The sequence below is a fragment of the Zootoca vivipara genome, chromosome 3 (genome assembly GCF_965207765.1).
Source record: "Zootoca vivipara chromosome 3, rZooViv2.hap1.1, whole genome shotgun sequence".
NCBI lineage: Eukaryota > Metazoa > Chordata > Lepidosauria > Squamata > Lacertidae > Zootoca > Zootoca vivipara.
The window spans coordinates 12723671-12741876 of record NC_142586.1 but is presented as its reverse complement, the minus strand read 5'-3'; the positions used below and the strand labels follow the sequence as shown (position 1 = coordinate 12741876).

General features: G+C 47.9%; 1 protein-coding gene across 3 annotated transcripts in view; it reads left to right on the top strand.

Annotated features, from left to right (window-relative positions):
- JAG1 (jagged canonical Notch ligand 1) overlaps nucleotides 1-18206 on the top strand; it is a 67579-nt gene that overhangs the window by 39177 nt on the left and 10196 nt on the right. For all 3 annotated transcript variants that reach the window (XM_035110076.3, XM_035110075.3, XM_088665601.1), the window contains 12 exons: nucleotides 585-698; nucleotides 3010-3123; nucleotides 3583-3629; nucleotides 4671-4844; nucleotides 5768-5921; nucleotides 8072-8236; nucleotides 10232-10345; nucleotides 12005-12118; nucleotides 13703-13816; nucleotides 14625-14741; nucleotides 15711-15738; nucleotides 17685-17770. In XM_035110076.3, the coding sequence (XP_034965967.3) occupies nucleotides 585-698; nucleotides 3010-3123; nucleotides 3583-3629; nucleotides 4671-4844; nucleotides 5768-5921; nucleotides 8072-8236; nucleotides 10232-10345; nucleotides 12005-12118; nucleotides 13703-13816; nucleotides 14625-14741; nucleotides 15711-15738; nucleotides 17685-17770 (1341 nt within the window). The remainder of the gene's footprint in view (nucleotides 1-584; nucleotides 699-3009; nucleotides 3124-3582; nucleotides 3630-4670; nucleotides 4845-5767; nucleotides 5922-8071; nucleotides 8237-10231; nucleotides 10346-12004; nucleotides 12119-13702; nucleotides 13817-14624; nucleotides 14742-15710; nucleotides 15739-17684; nucleotides 17771-18206) is intronic.

Genomic DNA, 18206 nt, shown 5'->3' with positions numbered 1-18206 from the left:
TGCAAATGGATATTTTATGTGGATAGCCTTGTCGGGCTAGTTGTCGAGGGCAAGGGCAAAAATGGCTTGGCTAGCATCTTTTCTCAAAAGCAGCGTTTCCCAGACTTGGGTCTCCAGTTCTTTTTGCACTTCAGCTCCCATCATCCCTAGCTAGCGGGACCGGCGGTCAGGGATGATGGGAATTGTAGTCCCAAAACAACAGAAGACCCAAGTTTGGGAAATACTGCTTTGAAGGCTGCTCAGTTGTGAAAGTGCTGTCTATCTGCGCATGAACGTATTTCAGATGATCGAAATGTGTCTGCAAGGGGTAAGCATTGCCGGAGCTACAACTGCAGTGGGGTGGGGAGGAGAATGAAAACCGGGAGCCATGGTTTCATATTGGATAGGGCCAGGGAAACTTTTCCCCCTGTCCAAGTACTGCAGGCCCTTGTGGGTAACCTCCTGGGAGTTGGAACATCGGAGGTGGCTCGCTCTTCTGCATTCTCTACAGCGTTTGTCTCACTTTTCTGAATATAGCAATGGCTTTGGCGTGCGCCTAGTGTGGCTGCCAGCCACGCATACTAAAGCGAAATCTCTCTCGGTAGATATTGACGACTGCTCTCCAAACCCCTGCGGCCATGGAGGGACCTGCCAGGATCTGGTCGATGGGTTTAAATGTATTTGCCCACCTCAGTGGACTGGCAAAACGTGTCAGATTGGTAAGTATTGGACCGTAGATTTATGGAAGGGGGAAATAAGGAATTGGAGAACTTGCTCCAGATTTAGGGACACCTGTCGCTGCATGCTTCGTGCTGAGGAACGTTTTGTGTCAGAATTGAATGGGGTAACGTGGGGCTTGTGAGTGTTGGGGTCGTCTTTCCCTTTGAAGAAGTTGGCCTAGCGGAAGTTCCTAGGAATCTTAGAGATGGAAGGGACCCTCTGGATCAACTAGTTCTAGTACAGCCCCTTGCAAGGCAGGAATATGCAGTTGGCTCTGATAGGGATCGAACCTGCAGCCTTGACATTATTCAGGCTCAGCCAGTGCTTTTGAAGCCACTGGAGACGCTTCCACCGGGAGTGGAATAACTGAGATCTTTTAAAGAATGACGGTGATGTCCTTTCCCTCTCTCTCCCTTTCAGCGCATGGGATTCTGACATTATTAACATTTGCCGCAAATGGTATAAAGGGGGTTATAGCTGCCTGTTCCAGTGTGTTTCAAATGTTTTGGTCTCGAGCCTATGAGGCATGAGAATCTGTGGGCTTTCTTGCCTTTCTAAATCACAGCAATCTTCTCTATTGCTCTTAATAATAACCATGATATTATTATTTCTTCCCCGCCCATCTGACTGGGTTGTCCTAGCCACATTGGGCGGCTCTTGTATGTCGACAATGGGCAAAAGTTTCTGTAGACCCTCCCACATTTTCTTTCCCTCATCCCGATTGTCCCCAAAGGAGCATTCGTGCAGAGAATCCAGTGTACGAACCTGGTCTTTCCATGACTGCAGTTTCAGCCTCCCGTAAGCTGTTTTGGTGACTATGCTGGCCTGGCCCCATGGCCTTGCTTCTCCATGCCCCCCAAAAGTTGCTATAACAGGAGGCACTGGCTGTATGTCAGTGGAGGGGATGCATAGCATAACACAACAAGATTGTGTTTGTCGAAAGCTGGATGCATCTGCAAAGAAACTTCTGAAGAACCTTAGCTGAATCTTCTACAGACCTTCTGATTGAGGACCATGTCCACTGCTACCTCCCATCAACTTTTAGACTGCAGAGTAATTTCTGCAGTGAGCCTTTGCCGCTCACGCAAGCCCCATTTAAGTTGGAAATGTCACATGTCTGGTGAAAGGGACCACAATCCACGAAGGCTTATGCCACAAAGTTAGGTCACAGCTCACATTTAAGTCGCTCTCAAACCACAGTCGTGCCTTGGAAGTCAAACCCGTTCCGGAAGTCCGTTAGACTTCCAGAACCTTTGGAAACCAAAGTGCGGCTTCTGATGGGCTGCAGGAAGTTCCCGCAGCCGATCAAAAGTCGCGGAAGCCCCATCAGATGTTCAGGTTCCAAAGAACGTTTGCAAACCGTAATGCTCACTTCCGGGTTGGTGGTGTTCAGGAACCAAAAGGTTCGACCCGCAAGGCGTTTGGGATCCAAGGTACAACTGTACTTCCACGTCTTCCCCACCCGGAAGTATCCTGGGAGCTGTAGTTTAAGGGTGCTGGGAATTGTAGCTCTCCTAACAACTCTCGGCACCCTTAACAAACTGCTGTTCTCGGGTTTCTTTGGGGAGCAGGGGGAAGCCCTGACTCTTGAAGTAAGAGTGCTTTGAACGTGTAGGGTGTGGATCTGAAATAAGTAGTTTTAAGATTCCACAAGGCTCTTTGCCACAGCGGAGCTTATCCGCCTGAGACTTATCATTGCAGGATCTGCTGTGATGAGTGTTCCTATGACTCCTGCTGACATTTCTTCTTCTTAAGACAGGGTGTCCTTTTGCTGCCTCTCACCCCTCCCCCCCTCCACCTCCCTGTCAGCCTGGTGGGAAAGCGGTTCTCGTCCCTCTGTCCACATCAACTCCTTCAGACTAGAGGAGGAGAGGGAGAATTTGCAGCTGCATTCCGAGCTGTGGATGATCTCATGAAGAATGAGCTGTCTGCATTCTTCATCCAACAGTATTAATCCCAATGACTGGGGATGATACTCTGTCATTTTGAAACTCTCCAACTCCCTTGCCTCCCTTTTTTCCCTCCCCCCATCCTCCCCCCCTTTTTTTTAGTTAAAAAAAGTTGCTCTTAATTAAGGCCAAGGACTCCGTGATTGCCAACGCACCATAATTGGGGAAATAAAATCTGAAAATCCCCGAGTACGATTGCCTCCCCTCCGTCTTTTTTTTTTAAAAAAGTCTTGCTAATCCACTCCTGGGAGCTTAAAAACGAGAAGGAACTGTTTTGTCTTCTAACGAACTGCGTTTGCTGTGAAAGCGCGAGAGCGTGGTCTGTGTCCCTCCCTTTGACAGCACCCCCTCCTCTTTTCAGATGCCAACGAATGCGAGGGCAAACCTTGCCTGAACGCCAATTCCTGCAGGAACTTGATTGGCAACTACTATTGCAACTGTGTCGCTGGCTGGACTGGCCAGAATTGTGATATAAGTAAGCATCTTCTCCTCCATAGGCCGTTACGTAATGCCCGCTGCTTTTTTTGCTTGGGTTTCTGTGGGCGAGAGGGGACCTGTGTTCTGAGTTTTGAGGCTCAGCATTAGCCAGCATCGGCCGCCGATGTTTTTAGAAAGGGAGTAGTCCGTCTGGCATGAAAAGAGAGGCCCTTTTCTCAAACCCATTAGTCCATGACACCGGCTCTATGCCGATAAGGTGGCTTGAAACAATGGTGTGAAGTTTTCCGCTCAACTCCACTGTAAGAATGGCTCGGGGTTCCCACCCATTATCCTGGCCTTATCCGGAGGAAAGCATGCAGGAAGCTTGACAAAGGGATTTATCTAGCATAGAGTTTCGGAGCCCGCTTGAATTCTTCCTCGTGCCTTTCCTATGCGCGCTGCCTTTCTAAAGGCTCGCCTCCTCCCATATGTGATTGTTGCTATTTTCTGACTGCAGATATTGACGACTGCATTGGACAATGTCAGAATGGAGGAACTTGCAGGGTAAGTTGCAGATTAGTTGTGGAGAGCGATGGCTGCGAATCGCAGCGACGAGAACGCTGTGGGACTTGCATCTTGCTTGCAGGCTTCCCACGGGTGGCCACTGCAAAAACGGGGGGGTGGGGGCTGGGTGGGCCGGTAGCCTGAATAATCAAGGCTCGTCTTAACGTAGTTAAAGCGGGAGGGGGATCAAGTTTTAAGCCTTCCATTCACTTATGCAGGAGCGAGTCCCTATTGAACTCAACAGGACTTGCCTCGCGGTAGAAATGTATATGATTTGATCCAAGAAATGTATTGGGTTGCATTGTATGTTTTCAACAGAAATTAGTACTGCAGAATAGGGATCAGCTGCATCTTATCAGTCTTGCATCCGATCCATGTTGCTTTTGAATGCGTTTGCCCAGAAACACACCCTATTCCGTTTTCTGTGTTTAATCTGCGCGCTTGAAAATCCTGGTTGAAAGTTCACCTTTAAGTTGCGCATTTCCTCTGTCGGAATGCACATTTTAAAAACGGTTTCTGAGATGAGAACTACAGCAAAGAACTGCGACATGTAAAAATTGGCAGATAATTTACTATATGTTGAGATTGGGAGTTGCGGATTGGGTCGGTCTGAATCATGGACGTAGCCAGGAATTTCTTTTGGGGGGGGGGAGAACCTCGGTTAGCTGTGTATTTTTATAAAAAACAAACCTTTTTTTTAAAAAAACCAAACAATCCATTTTTACCATAGTTCTTCGTATATTTACAAGCATTACTCAAATCCTGCCAAAGTTTTTAGTTGTTTACAGTGCTCTCTTAACTACATTGTAAATTTTCCCCATTCCTCCTTAAAGTTCTTCTCTTCCTGGTTTCTGGTTTTCCCGGTCAGTTTCGCCATCTCGGCGTAGTCCATCATCTTCATCAGCCATTCCTCGCTGGTCACAACTTTATTGTCTTCCCATCTCTGGGCCAGTGGTATTTGTGCTGCTGCCGTCGCGTGCAAGTCGTTTCTGCTTGCGAACTGTTTTTCTTTATTTTCCTCCTCCCTGTTGCCCTTTTCAGGACTTGGTTAATGGTTATCAATGCACCTGCCCACTTGGCTACGCAGGGGATCACTGTGAGAGAGACATCGATGAATGTGCAAGCAACCCTTGTTTGAATGGGGGCCACTGCCAAGATGAAATCAATGGATTCCAATGTCTCTGCCCTGCTGGATTCTCCGGAAATGTCTGTCAGGTGAGGGCTGCTGAAACGCAAGCTCCAGATAAGAGCCCCAAGCCTGGACCGCTGTCTTGAATACCTGTATTCACCAAGCAGCGCTATGGACCCCTCTCCCTCTTTTTTCCCTTTAATAGCTGTGGGGCAGAGAAACCCACGGCTCCATTAAGTGCACTGAAAAATTGCAGAAACTCTCCCTCTCTCTCTTGGTTTTCCAAGTTATTACAAATCAGTCCAAATTATTTAAATTTAATACAATTTCCTAAAATAATCAGGTTTCCCGTTCCCATTGCAAACATGTGTCCATTATTAAAAAAATCCATTCCAGTAGCACTTTAGAGACCAACTAAGTTTGTAATTGGTATGAGCTTTCGGGTGCATGCACACTTCTTCAGATACGCTGAAACAGAAGTCACCAGACCCTTAAATATAGTGAGAGGGTGGGGAGGGGTATTACTCAGAAGGGTGGTGGGAATGGGTGATTGGCTGATAGGTGTGGTAAACATTACTTCCTTTACTTCCTCATGTAGCCGCTTCATTCCTCTTTAATCTCCATTCTCACAGTTGACATTTATAGTTTCCTTACATACAGCACCTCTGTTCTTTTTCATGAATATAAAATCCTTTTCACATGTGTACTCCTTCATAAATGTTGTTCTCAGACCTGGTATGTTGAGAAAGTTAATTGCCTTGAAAAATTGCAGTAACTCTTGCGTGCTAGACCTTTGCCCCCTCCTTGATAAACTTTTCGTTTTAGTGCAGTTGGCAAGTGTTGTTTTGTATGCTGTACACAAGTGATCGGGGGGCGACGGAATCATCATCATCATAAAAAAGGTCGGATTCCGTAGCCGCTTCCTGCTTGTGGCAGTGTGAAGGGTAATGATAATGAGCCCTTTGTCTCAAGGTGACCTCTTTTCTTCTGCCTCCCCTTTCCCTCCTAGTTGGACATAGATTATTGCGAGCCCAACCCTTGCCAGAACGGGGCGCAGTGCTTCAATTACGAAAATGACTACTTCTGCAGCAACTGCCCCGAAGATTACGAGGGAAAGAACTGCTCGCACCTCAAGGATCACTGCCGCTCGACTCCTTGTGAAGGTAGGCATTGGATCTGGCCAGTCCGCATGCTATTTTTCCGGGGAGGTTGGTGGAAAAAGTCTCCGGTTCGATTCCTGGCGCTTTCCGTCAGGACTGGAAAAACACCTCTCTTTTTTTTTACATCCTGCAGAGAACGCCAACTGGCACCTATTGGGCAAATGGTCCGATATGGCAGAGATGAGGAACCTTTGCCCGTTGGGTGTTTCCGCACTACAAATCCCATCAGCCAGTTTTTAAGGATGATGGGAGTTGCTGTTTAGCAATACCTGGAAGGCCAAGGGTCCCCAACCCCCGCTATAAGGCAAGGGTGTGGGGAACCTCAGGCAGACAGCCCTCTTGTAAGGGTTTCACCTGGCTTGATTCTGTCCTTGATCTGTGATCGTACCCTGCATTTTGGGTGCCCACCTGCAGCCACCAAGACATTTGGGTGGCACTGTGGCCTAAACCACTGAGCCTCTTGGGCTTTTGCATATCAGGAGGTTGGCGGTTCAAATCCCCGCAACGGAGTGAGCTCCCATTGCTCTGTCCCAGTTCCTTCCAACCTAGCATTTCGAAAGCACGCCAGTGCAAGTAGATAAATAGGTACCACTGCGACAGGAAGGTAAACAGCATTTCCGTGCACTCTGGTTTCCGTCATGGTGTTCCATTGCTCCAGAAGCGTGGACAAACACTGGCTCCCTCGCCCTGAAAGCGAGATGAGCGCCGCCCATAGTCACCTTTGACTGGACTTAACTACCTTTTTTATTACTCTTACCTTCAAGCCACCTTTTGGTATGTGGCCCCTGAAATGCTGTCCACAAGGGATGGTGGCTTCAAAGACCATTTTCCAAGTCTGTTTTAGGGCATCTTTTTTTTAATCTACCGTATCGATCTGTCGCACAGAAGGCAAAAACAGTGTTGGCTTTTGGAGTGGTGGTGGCAGGGAGTAATTCTGCAGCACTATGTGTCGCCCTTGTTAGTCCAAGGCATGTATGCGTGGTTTGGAATGGGACTTTCACATGTGCCTCAGTATCGTGGTTCCTTGGTACAAGTCGCTCTGGCCCTGCGGCTTTTGGGTACTTGGAAAAGGCATGTTTTAGACCTCAGCCCCGCCGTCCCATCAATTTTTACTAGACCTTTCAAGACCCCCACAAATTTTGACAGTTCAGATAGGAAAAAATAAACACAGCTTGGGGGTAGGTGGGGAAGTTTAATCCCCCCCCCTGCCTAGCCGACAGGACAAGACAACTTCGCCCCCACCCCAATCATATTGATTTGAGTTGGGAGGAGGCAGAAGCTGATCTTCGTGGCTTAGCTGAGAGGGGTGGTTTATTATTATTTATTTATTTATTATTTATACCCCGCCCATCTGGCTGGGTTTCCCCCGCCACTCTGGGCAGCTTCCAACAAATACCAAAATACATTAAAATATCACAGATTAAAAATTTCCCTAAACAGGGCTGCCTTTAGGTGTTTTCTAAATGTCTGGTAGTTGTTTATCTCCTTGACCTCCGATGGAAAGGCATTCCACAGGGCAGGCGCCACCACCGAGAAGGCCCTCTGCCTGGTTCCCTGTAGCTTTGCTTCTCGCAGTGAGGGAACCGCCAGAAGGCCCTCGGCGCTGGATCTCAGTGTCCGGGCAGAGCGATGGGGGTGGAGACGCTCCTTCAGGCATACTGGACCGAGGCCGTTTAGGGCTTTAAAGGTCGGCACCAACACTTTGAATTGTGCTCGGAAACGTACTGGGAGCCAATGTAGGTCTCTTAGGACCGGTGTTATGTGGTCTCGGCGGCCGCTCCCAGTCACCAGTCTAGCTGCCGCATTCTGGATTAATTGCAGTTTCCGGGTCACGTAGAGCTCATTGCAGTAGTCCAAGCGGGAGATAACTAGAGCATGCACCACTCTGGTTAGACAGCCTGTAGGCAGGTAGGGTCTCAGCCTGCGTACCAGATGGAGCTGAAAGACAGCCGCCCTGGACATATCAGTGGTTGCATATCAGTGTGTCCTATACTTGCGTGTGGCTCCCATTGGCGAAGAAATCTGGCCCGCTGTTTCATAGGGCCTGCTTGTTTTAAGAGAAAGCACGAAGCCCTCGACCCGCAGGAGGCCGGGGACGGCGTGGGTCTTTCGAGAGCTCATGTTGGGTCCGTGTCTCCTCCCCCCCCCCGCAGTCATTGACAGCTGCACGGTTGCCGTGGCGTCCAACAGCACCCCGGAAGGTGTTCGCTACATCTCTTCCAATGTCTGCGGTCCCCACGGGAAGTGCAAGAGCCAGGCGGGAGGCAAGTTCACGTGCGAATGCAGCAAAGGCTTCACCGGCACCTACTGCCATGAAAGTAAGTTTCTCCTCGCCCTGCTTTGGGGGCGACCCCGACTCTCCCTTTCTCCGCAGCCACCTGTGTAAATGCCTTGTACGCCGCAGCTTGTTTGGCCTTGGGAGCCAGGGGTTGGCGGCAGTCACCAAGGGCACTTTTGGACTTTTGCTCCAAGTTCTTTCCTTCCTCCTTGGTGGGCCGGTTGATGCTGGTCAGTGGTACCTCTACTTACGAATTTAATGCGTTCCGAACACACATTTGTAAGTCGAAAAAAATTGTAAGTTGAATCTCTTAGGAATGCATTGGGAGAAAAAATTCGTAAGTCGAAGCAACCCTATCTAAAAATTTGTAAGTAGAAAAAATCCTATCTAAACTGCATCCAAGATGGCGGACGGAGCTTCGTTCGTAAGTAGAAAAATTCATAAGTAGAGTTATTTGTAAGTAGAGGTACCACTGTATTACCTTGGCCTCAAGGAAGCTCATTTTAAGAGGCTCCTAGCCTCAAACATGCACCTTGGGTTGTTTTTGTGTGTGTAAATAATAATAATTTATTTATACCCCGCCCATCTGGCTGGGTTTCCCCAGCCACCCTGGGCGGCTTCCAACCAGATATTAAAAACAGTACAGCATCAAACATTCAAAACTTCCCTAAACAGGGGCGCCTTCAGTTATCTTCTAAATGTAAAATAGTTGTTTATTGCCTTGACATCTGCTGGGAGGGCGTTCCACTACCGAGAAGGCCCTCTGTCTGGTTCCCTGTAACCTCACTTCTCTCAATGAGGGAACCGCCAGAAGGCCCTCGGTGCTGGATCTCAGTGTCCGGGCTGAATGGTGGGGGTGGAGACGCTCCTTCAGGTATAAAGGACCGAGGCCGTTTAGGGCTTTAAAGGTCAGCACCAACACTTTGAATTGTGCTCGGAAACGTACTGGGAGCCAGTCTCAGGACCGGTGTTATGTGGTCCCGGCGGCCACTCCCAGTCACTAGTCTAGCTGCCGCATTCTGGATTAGTTGTAGTTTCCGGGTCACCTTCAAAGGTAGCCCCACATAGAGTGCATTGAAGTAGTCCAAGCAAGAGATAACCAGAGCATGCCAACTTTATAAACATACAAAAGGCCTCTGGCGGTAGATGGCAAATTTTATGCTGGGGTTTTTATGACCCGTCTTAAAGGAATGTTTTCAAACCTTTTAAGAGCTGGAGAGCTGGCTTGCTTTTTGGGGAGCCTAGCCCTCTCCTTGGTCTTCTTAAATTTAGGTTCAGTGCAGTGTGGCTTCAACTCCAACCTGTAGTGAATTGTGCATGAAGAATAAGCAAGGTTGTATTCCTGGCCTCCTCTGTTGTTTAAAGGATCTTGAGTAGCAGGACTTGGGAAGACCTCTGGGCTGACTCGGCAAAAGGCAGATTGGGGTGTTTGCTTGCATGCAACACCGTTCAGTGACCTGGTGCCCACCAGAGGTTGTCGGACTACAACTCCCAGCAACTCCAACCAGTGGTTGGACAGGGTGGGAGTTGTAGTTCAGCAGTATCTGGAGGAGGCAGCAGGTTGGCAAAGGCTGGCCTACAGCTTTAGGTAGAAATAACTTTGTCCTGGGAAGCTGTGCTTCATAGCTTCAGGTGGGTTGGGCAGGAATTGGATTGGGAACTGCGTAATAAACTTCTGGGTGAGTGTGCATTTGACTCCCAGTTCCTTAACCACGGCAATGACTTTTCCCACCCAAATGAGGCGGTTGAAATGGCGAAAGCCTAACTTTGAGTTCAGTTTGGTGCCAAAAACAAACCCCTAGGCTCCCAGTGTCCTCGGAGGTGCCCTGTTCCTTTAATCTCGATGTGTGTCTTCTCCTTTTGCTTGTCTTTTTTTTTTTTGCACTGGGTTTCAGTTTGGGTCCAGACGGAGTAAGCTCTGACAGGCCTGCTCCCTCCCGGGTTCAATGGTTACCCCACCTCCTCCATCCAGCCCCGGTTAGGTTTGCTAAACTTCCTTTTTTTGTGTGCTTCATCTCTTTTAATTTTGTTGCAGACATCAACGATTGCGAGAGCAACCCGTGTAAGAACGGCGGCACGTGCATTGATGGCATCAATTCCTACAAATGCATTTGTAGCGATGGATGGGAAGGCACCTTTTGCGAAGCCAGTAAGCAAATCTTTGTTTCTCTACTGGAAAGGGAGGTGGTTGACGGGTGGAGACTCTGTCATTCTCCGTGTTGACACTTTTCACATCCTCTGTCTGGACTTCAGTCCTCAAAAGATTCAGTCCTCAAAAGATCCTCTTAAGGAGCAATGGGCGTTTTTTTGTTCTTAAAAGAAAGTTGCTACCCTATTATTTATTTATTTACCGTATAAGATGAGACCCCCGACTTTTGAGAAGATTTTCCTGGGTTAAAAAGTAGTCTTATACGCAGGAATGATCTGGCTGGCTCCTTTGACTCAGGAGTTAAGTGACTCTGGAGTTGCTTAAACTATATTTTTGCCTTGTTATAAACTGGAGAAGTTTTGAAAAGATAAAAAAGTACGTTTAGGGGTGTCAGATGTGATGAAACCTTGGCTGCCAGTAATTTAAGTTCAGAAGGGAATGGGTCACTTTAACTGGAATGGTCTTTTTGCCAACCCAAGTACTGCTGAATAAAGGGCTTGAAGGTTTTATATCCATGTATTTCCCTCTATACGGGACGCGGGTGGTGCTGTGGTCTAAACCAGTGTTTCCCAACCTTGGGCCTCCAGTTGTTTTCGGACTACAATTCCCATCATTCCTGACCTCTGGTCTTGCTAACTAGGGATGATGGGAGTTGTAGTCCAAAAACAGCTGGCGGCCCAAGGTTGGGAAACGCTGGTCTAAACCACTGAGCCTAGGGCTTGCCGATCAGAAGGTCGGCGGTTCGAATCCCTGTGATGGGGTGAACCCCCGTTGCTCGGTCCCAGCTCCTAGTTCGAAAGCACGTCAAAGTGCAAGTAGATAAAAGGTAAACACCATTTCCGTGTGCTGCTCTGGTTCGCCAGAAGCGGCTTTGTCATGCTGGCCACATGACCCGGAAGCTGTACGCCGGCTCCCTCGGCCAATAATGCGAGATGAGCGCGTAACCCCAGAGTCGGTCACGACTGGACCTAATCTAATGGTCAGGGGTCCCTTTACCTTTACCCATTTTCCTCTATAAAGACAGAACATCTCACTGCTCCTATCTTGGCATCGTAGAACAGCCTCCCCCAACTTTGTGCCTTCGAGATGTTGGGACTCCAATTCCCATCAGCCCCAGCCAGCATGGGCAGTGGTTGAGGACGATGGGTGTTGTAGTCCAACAATTTATTGAGTCCAAACATTCCCCAGCCCTGGTTTATAAAGATTCTGGCAGTAGAAACCTTTACTGTAAGGGTTTCTCTTGCTGTCGCTTAGTTTTGAGATGATGTCTAGCTTCTAATCCAAACACAGAGTTTCCCATCTCTGAAATATCTCCCTTTTCCTCTGTGTTGCTTCGAGAAGGCAGAGGAGGGGCTGAACTGCTGGCCTTTGGCCTTGACACAGAATCATTATGTAATAAGGCCTCATTTGCCTTCAGCTTAACTGTTATATTTGTTTCGAGGGAGCCAGAGTGGTGTGTGTTGGCAAGGAAAGTTGAAAGTGAGCGGTGGGGTATGGTGCAGAATAAACACGATAACGTCAGCACTGGCATTACGGGGCTTAATCCAGACTTTGGGATGGGAGGCCAAAAGGAGGGCTGCAACATGCCTGCGGATAAAAGCAAGCTCCTTTGCACAACGCTTCTTTTTCCTCCCTTTAACTCGCTCTTCTTCCTTCCAGATATCAACGACTGCAGCAAAAACCCCTGCCACAATGGAGGAACGTGCAGAGACTTGGTGAACGATTTCTTCTGCGAGTGCAAAAATGGATGGAAAGGGAAAACCTGCCACTCACGTGAGTGCCTTTGGGGAGCTACCCCAGATCGGTGCCACCACTAAAGTCCGGTGTGCCTAGTTTGGTGTATGAATGGGGCTTATTATAATACAGTAGCCTCATTGGCCGATTGTCGCCATGCGCTGTAAACTGTGGCTCACGGTGAAAAGGGTGCCTTTCCACCCGCTCCTGTGTCTCACTCCTCCCCTAATGGGAACGGCAAACCACAACGCTTGGCCTACCTTGATGTCGGAACCTGAGATTGTGATTTTGTCCCCCCCCCCTCCCCATAAACAAGTTGCGATCAGCAAGCCAAGATTTGTACTTGGCTTGGCGATCTGGCTTCGTTGGGGAGAAACAAACCACAATCTTGGCTTAGGGACATTGCGACGAGCCAAGCTTTGTGGCTTGTTTCCTTGCGCCGGGCAGGGGAGTGAAGCCAGCGTCATTGTTTACAGCAAGTCGTGGTTCGTGGCTGACTGCGTTGTGCAATGAAGTGTCATTTTCACTGTCCCCCAAAGTACATTGAGTTTTTTTTTTTTTAAATCAGATCAGGAGCTCGAAACTAGATGTGTTATAGGCACACATGCCAAAGTTCTTCCTTAAGATTAATCTCTTTTCCCCCCGGATGCCAAACATGGACAGGTAAACTGGGGGAATGTCAAAGCTGCCCCCCAAGGGCTCTGTACCTCCTGTCGATCAAACGACTGTCCACCTAAACATTAGGAATAACTTCCTGACAGTAAGAGCTGCTCAGCAGTGGAATTTGCTGCCAAGGAGTGTAGTGGAGTCTCCTTCTTTGGAGGTCTTTAAGCGGAGGCTTGACAGCCATCTGTCAGGAATGTTTTGATGGTGTTTCCTGCTTGGCAGGGGATTCTATGATTTCTATGACTGCTCCCAGGAACCAGTTCTCGAACGCACGTACATGTAGTGTGATTTGGCGTTCACATTCTAAGACCGTGAGCTGAAATGGGTAAAAGAATATTGGGAAATGGTACATAATGAATTGAAAAAAATAATAGTTCAAAAGTACTTTTCCAAAAAAAAAAAACACCCCAGAGTCCTTTCTGTTGGGGATAATTCAGATTGAAATTCCCAGGTGTCAAAAAAGGCTGTTTATGTATGAAACAACTGTGGCCTGTGTTTTGTTAGCCCCCAAACGGAAAGTGAGCTAGGTCCCAATCAATGAAGAATGGCAACTTAAGTTGACAGAATATGCGCAACTTGCAGATTTCACATAGAGAAGAATGCAGATTTCACATATAGAAGAAGACAACAAGAAGAACTTATGTTTAGAGAAAACGTTTATTTAATATAGGGAAAATAACTCTACAGTTGAAAATGTTGGCAGCATTAAGATAACAGTGTAAATAAGTTTTGATGGATGTAATAATGGAATACTGAATGGTATAGTTTCTGTAAAATATGCAGGGATTTATGATGTAGTATGTATAAAATGAACCATGGAAAGAGAAGAAGGGAAGTCCTTGATATCTTAAGGATGCAAAAATGAGTACTTTAAATGGTAAAACAGAAAAATTAATAAAAGCGGCTGGGGGGGGGAGCGTGTTCGCTTCTAACTAATCCTGCTTTTCCATTTGACAGGCGACAGTCAGTGTGACGAAGCCACATGCAACAATGGAGGGACTTGCTATGACGAGGGAGATGCCTTCAAATGCATGTGTCCCGCAGGGTGGGAAGGAGCCACCTGCAACATCGGTTAGTAAATGGTCGTGGGCTCGGCTCATCACAATATATTTCAACAGGGGTGGGATGTGACTGGGCTCCCAGTGGCCAGCCCCCAGTGGCCATACTAGCTGGGGGCTGGCGGGAGTCGGGGGTTCAGCAGCATTATTTATTTCTTTGTAACATTTGTACACGGCCTCGGCCCAGTATACCTGAAGGAGCGTCTCCACACCCATTGTTCAGCCCAGACACTGAGGTCCAGCTCCGAGGGCCTTCTGGCGGTTCCCTCCCTGCGAGAAGCAGAGTTGCCAAGAACCAGGCAGAGGGCCTTCTTGGTAGTGGCGCCCTCCCTGTGGAGCACCCTCCCTTCAGATGTCCAGGAAATAAACAATGATCTGACTTTTAGAAGACATCTGAAGGCAGCCCTATTTAGGGAAGTTTTTAATGTCTGATGTTTTACTGCGTTTTTGATACTTTGTTGGAAGCCGCCAAGAGTGGCTGGGGAAACCCAGCCAGATGGGCAGGGTATAAATCAGGCACCCCCAAACTGCGGCCCTCCAGATGTTTTGGCCTACAACTCCCATGATCCCTAGCTAAGAGGACCAGTGGTCAGGGATGATGGGAACTGTAGTCCAAAACATCTGGAGGGCCAAAGTTTGGGGATGCCTGGTATACATAATAAGTTGTTGTTGTTAATATTATTTATTACACCGGCCTTCCTCCGTACATCTCAGGGCGGTTCACATCCAGAGGGCCAGAGGTTCCGCATCCCTGATTTATAAACCTGTGCCGTTTTGGGGAACTTTGCAAGAAACTCTGTTTTGCTTCTTCCTTTTTCCAGCGAGGAACAGCAGCTGCCTCCCGAACCCTTGTCATAACGGCGGGACTTGTGTTGTCAGTGGAGATTCCTTCACGTGTGTGTGCAAAGAGGGCTGGGAAGGACCGACTTGTACTCAGAGTAAGCGCTTTCTCCCTTTTCCCCTTCTCTCTCTCATATACCCAAACTCTTTCTGAAGTGGTGGTGGCTGAGGATGAGAAAACTGGCTCATCTCATTGCCCTCAGGGATTTGAGATTAAAGCCAGAAGGGGGAAGCCGTTTGATGTGGGGCTTTCGCATCACCTGAATCATTGGGCTTTAATGACATTGTGGGACTGGATTTGACCTGGGCCTGAGAAAGTTGCAAATGAGATAAGTGGAGACAGATGTTTTCGTCTTCACACCGCTGTTTCCCTTCAACCCACCCACCACCCTGGGAAAAAAAACATTAACCCCCACTCTGGTTTGTTCTGGCCATTTTTGAATCTGTTTTTTTTTTCCTGACAATACTTTGCAAAGAATCCTGTGTGCATTTGTTTAGTGTGTGTGTGTGTGTGTGTGTGTGTGTGTGTGTGTGTGTTTTAGCAATGTAGTTCAAACCTGTTTTGGAAGGGGACACCTGTAGACAGTGCTTTTTTCTTGGGGGAGGGGACGACAACGACGCAGGGGTACACATACCCCTAAACATTTTGTGACTGTTTGGCCTCATTGAGGGGCAGTATTTCAATTAGAATAGGAAAATGTGAGTACAGTGGTACCTCGGTTTGCAACCGCAATCCGTTTCGCGGAGGCGGTCGCTCGCCGAAATGGTCGCTTGCCGAAGGCACACTTCTGCACGTACGCAAAGCGCAGATAGAGCGCTTCTGTGCATGTGTGAGTTGCGCAGATCGCTTCTGCGCATCCGACGCCATGGAACCCGGATGTAAACACTTCCGGGTCCACGGCGGTCGCTCGCCGAAGCGGTCGCTCGCCGAGGTAGGTGTAAACCGAGGTTTGACTGTACCCCTAAACTTTTTTTCTTTCTCTTCTTCTTCTTCTTTTCAAAAAAGCACTGCCTGTAGAAATCCAGAGGGCTAATTGTGCGTCTTTGTCTCTTTTATCTCTTTACAGATACCAATGATTGCAGTCCGCATCCTTGGTAAGCAGACGGGCCTGGGAATGAATTGCACTTTTATTTGCATATGCCTGCCCTGATCATCTTTCCTTTTGATTTCGCCTTGGGGAACCTCTGGGTGGAAATTGGGGTGGAGATTGGAAGGGCAGAAAAAAGTGAACTGCCTCACGTTCTCTGCCCGAATCTCTTTTTGAAAATAATTTTTATTAGTTTTCAGTTACAGAAATCCAACAAAAGCCTCATTATAACAATGCCAAATTATAATACCATTAAGAATGCCAATAATTCAAAACCCAAATTATATAATTTAGTTGCCACCCTACCCCCACCCCCACCCCCGGCATGCTAGAATGGATGGTTTGATTATTTACTTTATTCCTGTGTTCCAAAATCCAGAGTGTAATGGGAATTTTTAAGATTATGGAACCAGGCATGTCCATAGTTTGTTTCAGTGGCCTAATCGGGCCTGCCGGTTGGGTCAAACAGTCCCTTGTGGCAGTTTATTTCCCGGGATAAAATCCTAACAAAAACCTCAACTTCAACCCTAAAAAAGCTGAACAATTTTGGGGGTAAAATCATACAAAAAGCTCAACAACTTCAATCCTTTGGTTGGCCCTTTGGTTGGCCTTCATGGCCCCCTTTCACTTCATCAAATCTGGCCCTCTTTGAAAAAAGTTTGGACACCACTGCCGAATCTCTTTTTAACTGCACCCGGCTGCCTTCTGTCAAGCTCCCTCAAACTTGAGTGCGTTCTGTTTACCTTCTTCCCTGCCCCCTTTGCCTAGGTGGCCAGCCTGACTAAGCAACATCTCCCAAGTAGTTATTTTGTGTAATAAAATGGATTGTCGCATATGCTAATTCCAGTCGGGGTGGGGGTGGTGTGGGGTGGTGGTGTGATGCCAGAATGCCAACACCCATGGAGAAGAGAGAGGGATTAGCAGACTTATGTGTGGTGTTGTTGTTGGGGACGGACCCTGAGCATTGCAGAATTACAAAATCTATATATATTAAGGGGGCGGATCTCTCTGGGGGTAGGGGTGGAATCAGTACCGAGTGTACTCAGTGTCCACGGAATGGTGACTGGTAGAGAAGGGGACGAAATGCAGGTGACCAGGTGGGAAGGGGAATAATAGAATTGTGGAGGTGGAAGGGGGACCCCATGTGCCATCTAGTCCAACCCCCTTACAATGCTGGAATCCTGCCCCCCAGCCGTCTCTGGGTGGGCTCAAGCCACCAACCTTCTGGTTAACAGCCAAATGCCACTGGCTCACTGCACCACTTGAAGGGAATGGAATGGAGTATCTAGAAAAAGGGCGGCGGAGGAAGAGAGGCATATAAATATAAAAAGGGAAGAGAAGCAATTTGTCATCCAGGTAGGGCATTTCCTGGTCCGCTTTTAAAAGCTGCTTTTAAATGATCTAAAGCAGGCACCCCCAAACTTCGGCCCTCCAGATGTTTTGGACTACAAATCCCATCTTCCCTGACCACTGGTCCTGTTAACTTTGGAGTTGTAGGCCAAAACATCTGGAGGGCCGCAGTTTGGGGATGCCTGATCTAAAGGATGGAAGTTGAAGACTGCCCATATAAATAAATGGGGGAATCAATGATTTTAAAGGAGCTGGGATTTGGCCTCAGTGTGTCTACCCCCCCACCCCCAGAAACATGCCCAGTGGACACTGATCATTTTCATTGGACTCAGAATAGGGGACCTCTTGGATAGGCGAACCAGGTGGCAGGAAAGGACTGGAGGGGCCAGAAGCTTAAATACAGAAGCAGTCTGTGCTGCAACATTTTGTTGCAGGTCCCATTTGTGCAACAGTATTCTCTCCTACTTTAAAATCAAAACGGGCTGGTGTTGCTTAAGTTACAATTGTCTAAGTTGCCTTTTGCTAAAGGGCTTAAAGAACATGCATTTGTGAAACCGAGAGAGCGTCAGCTAAGCAAAGTTCTTTCTCGTTCTCCCCAAACAGCTATAATAGTGGGACATGTGTGGATGGAGAAAATTGGTACCGTTGCGAATGTGCTCCAGGCTTTGCAGGTCCCGACTGCAGGATAAGTATGTATTTGCAATCCTTCAGCTCTAACTTTGGCCTAAAGTTACATTAGAACAGGAGGTGCAATATATGTTGGGTTTTGTTTTGTTTTTGCTAAATTACGGTTTGCACATTTGGCCCTTTCTGTGTTGCTTGGCAAGAGACTCCAGTGGCTGTTCCTTTAATCAAATATAATGTCCCTGGGAGGTCTGTGCCCCTGTTTGCAGGAGAAAATGAGTCACTCTAAAAGTCTCCTGGAAAACAGTAGGGTAAGTTGGTTCTAACTTGTCCGGAGTCCCGTGGGTTCCACTGACTGCTAGCAATCTGTGTATTGGAAACCTCTGGTGTCGAGTGTGTCAATGCATTTCATGGGGCTTCAAAGCCCTCCTTAGACTGTGCCCTTTCAGAGCTCCTGTGATGAGGAATTCTTCCCAATAAAAATGTTTCCTAAATTCGTAG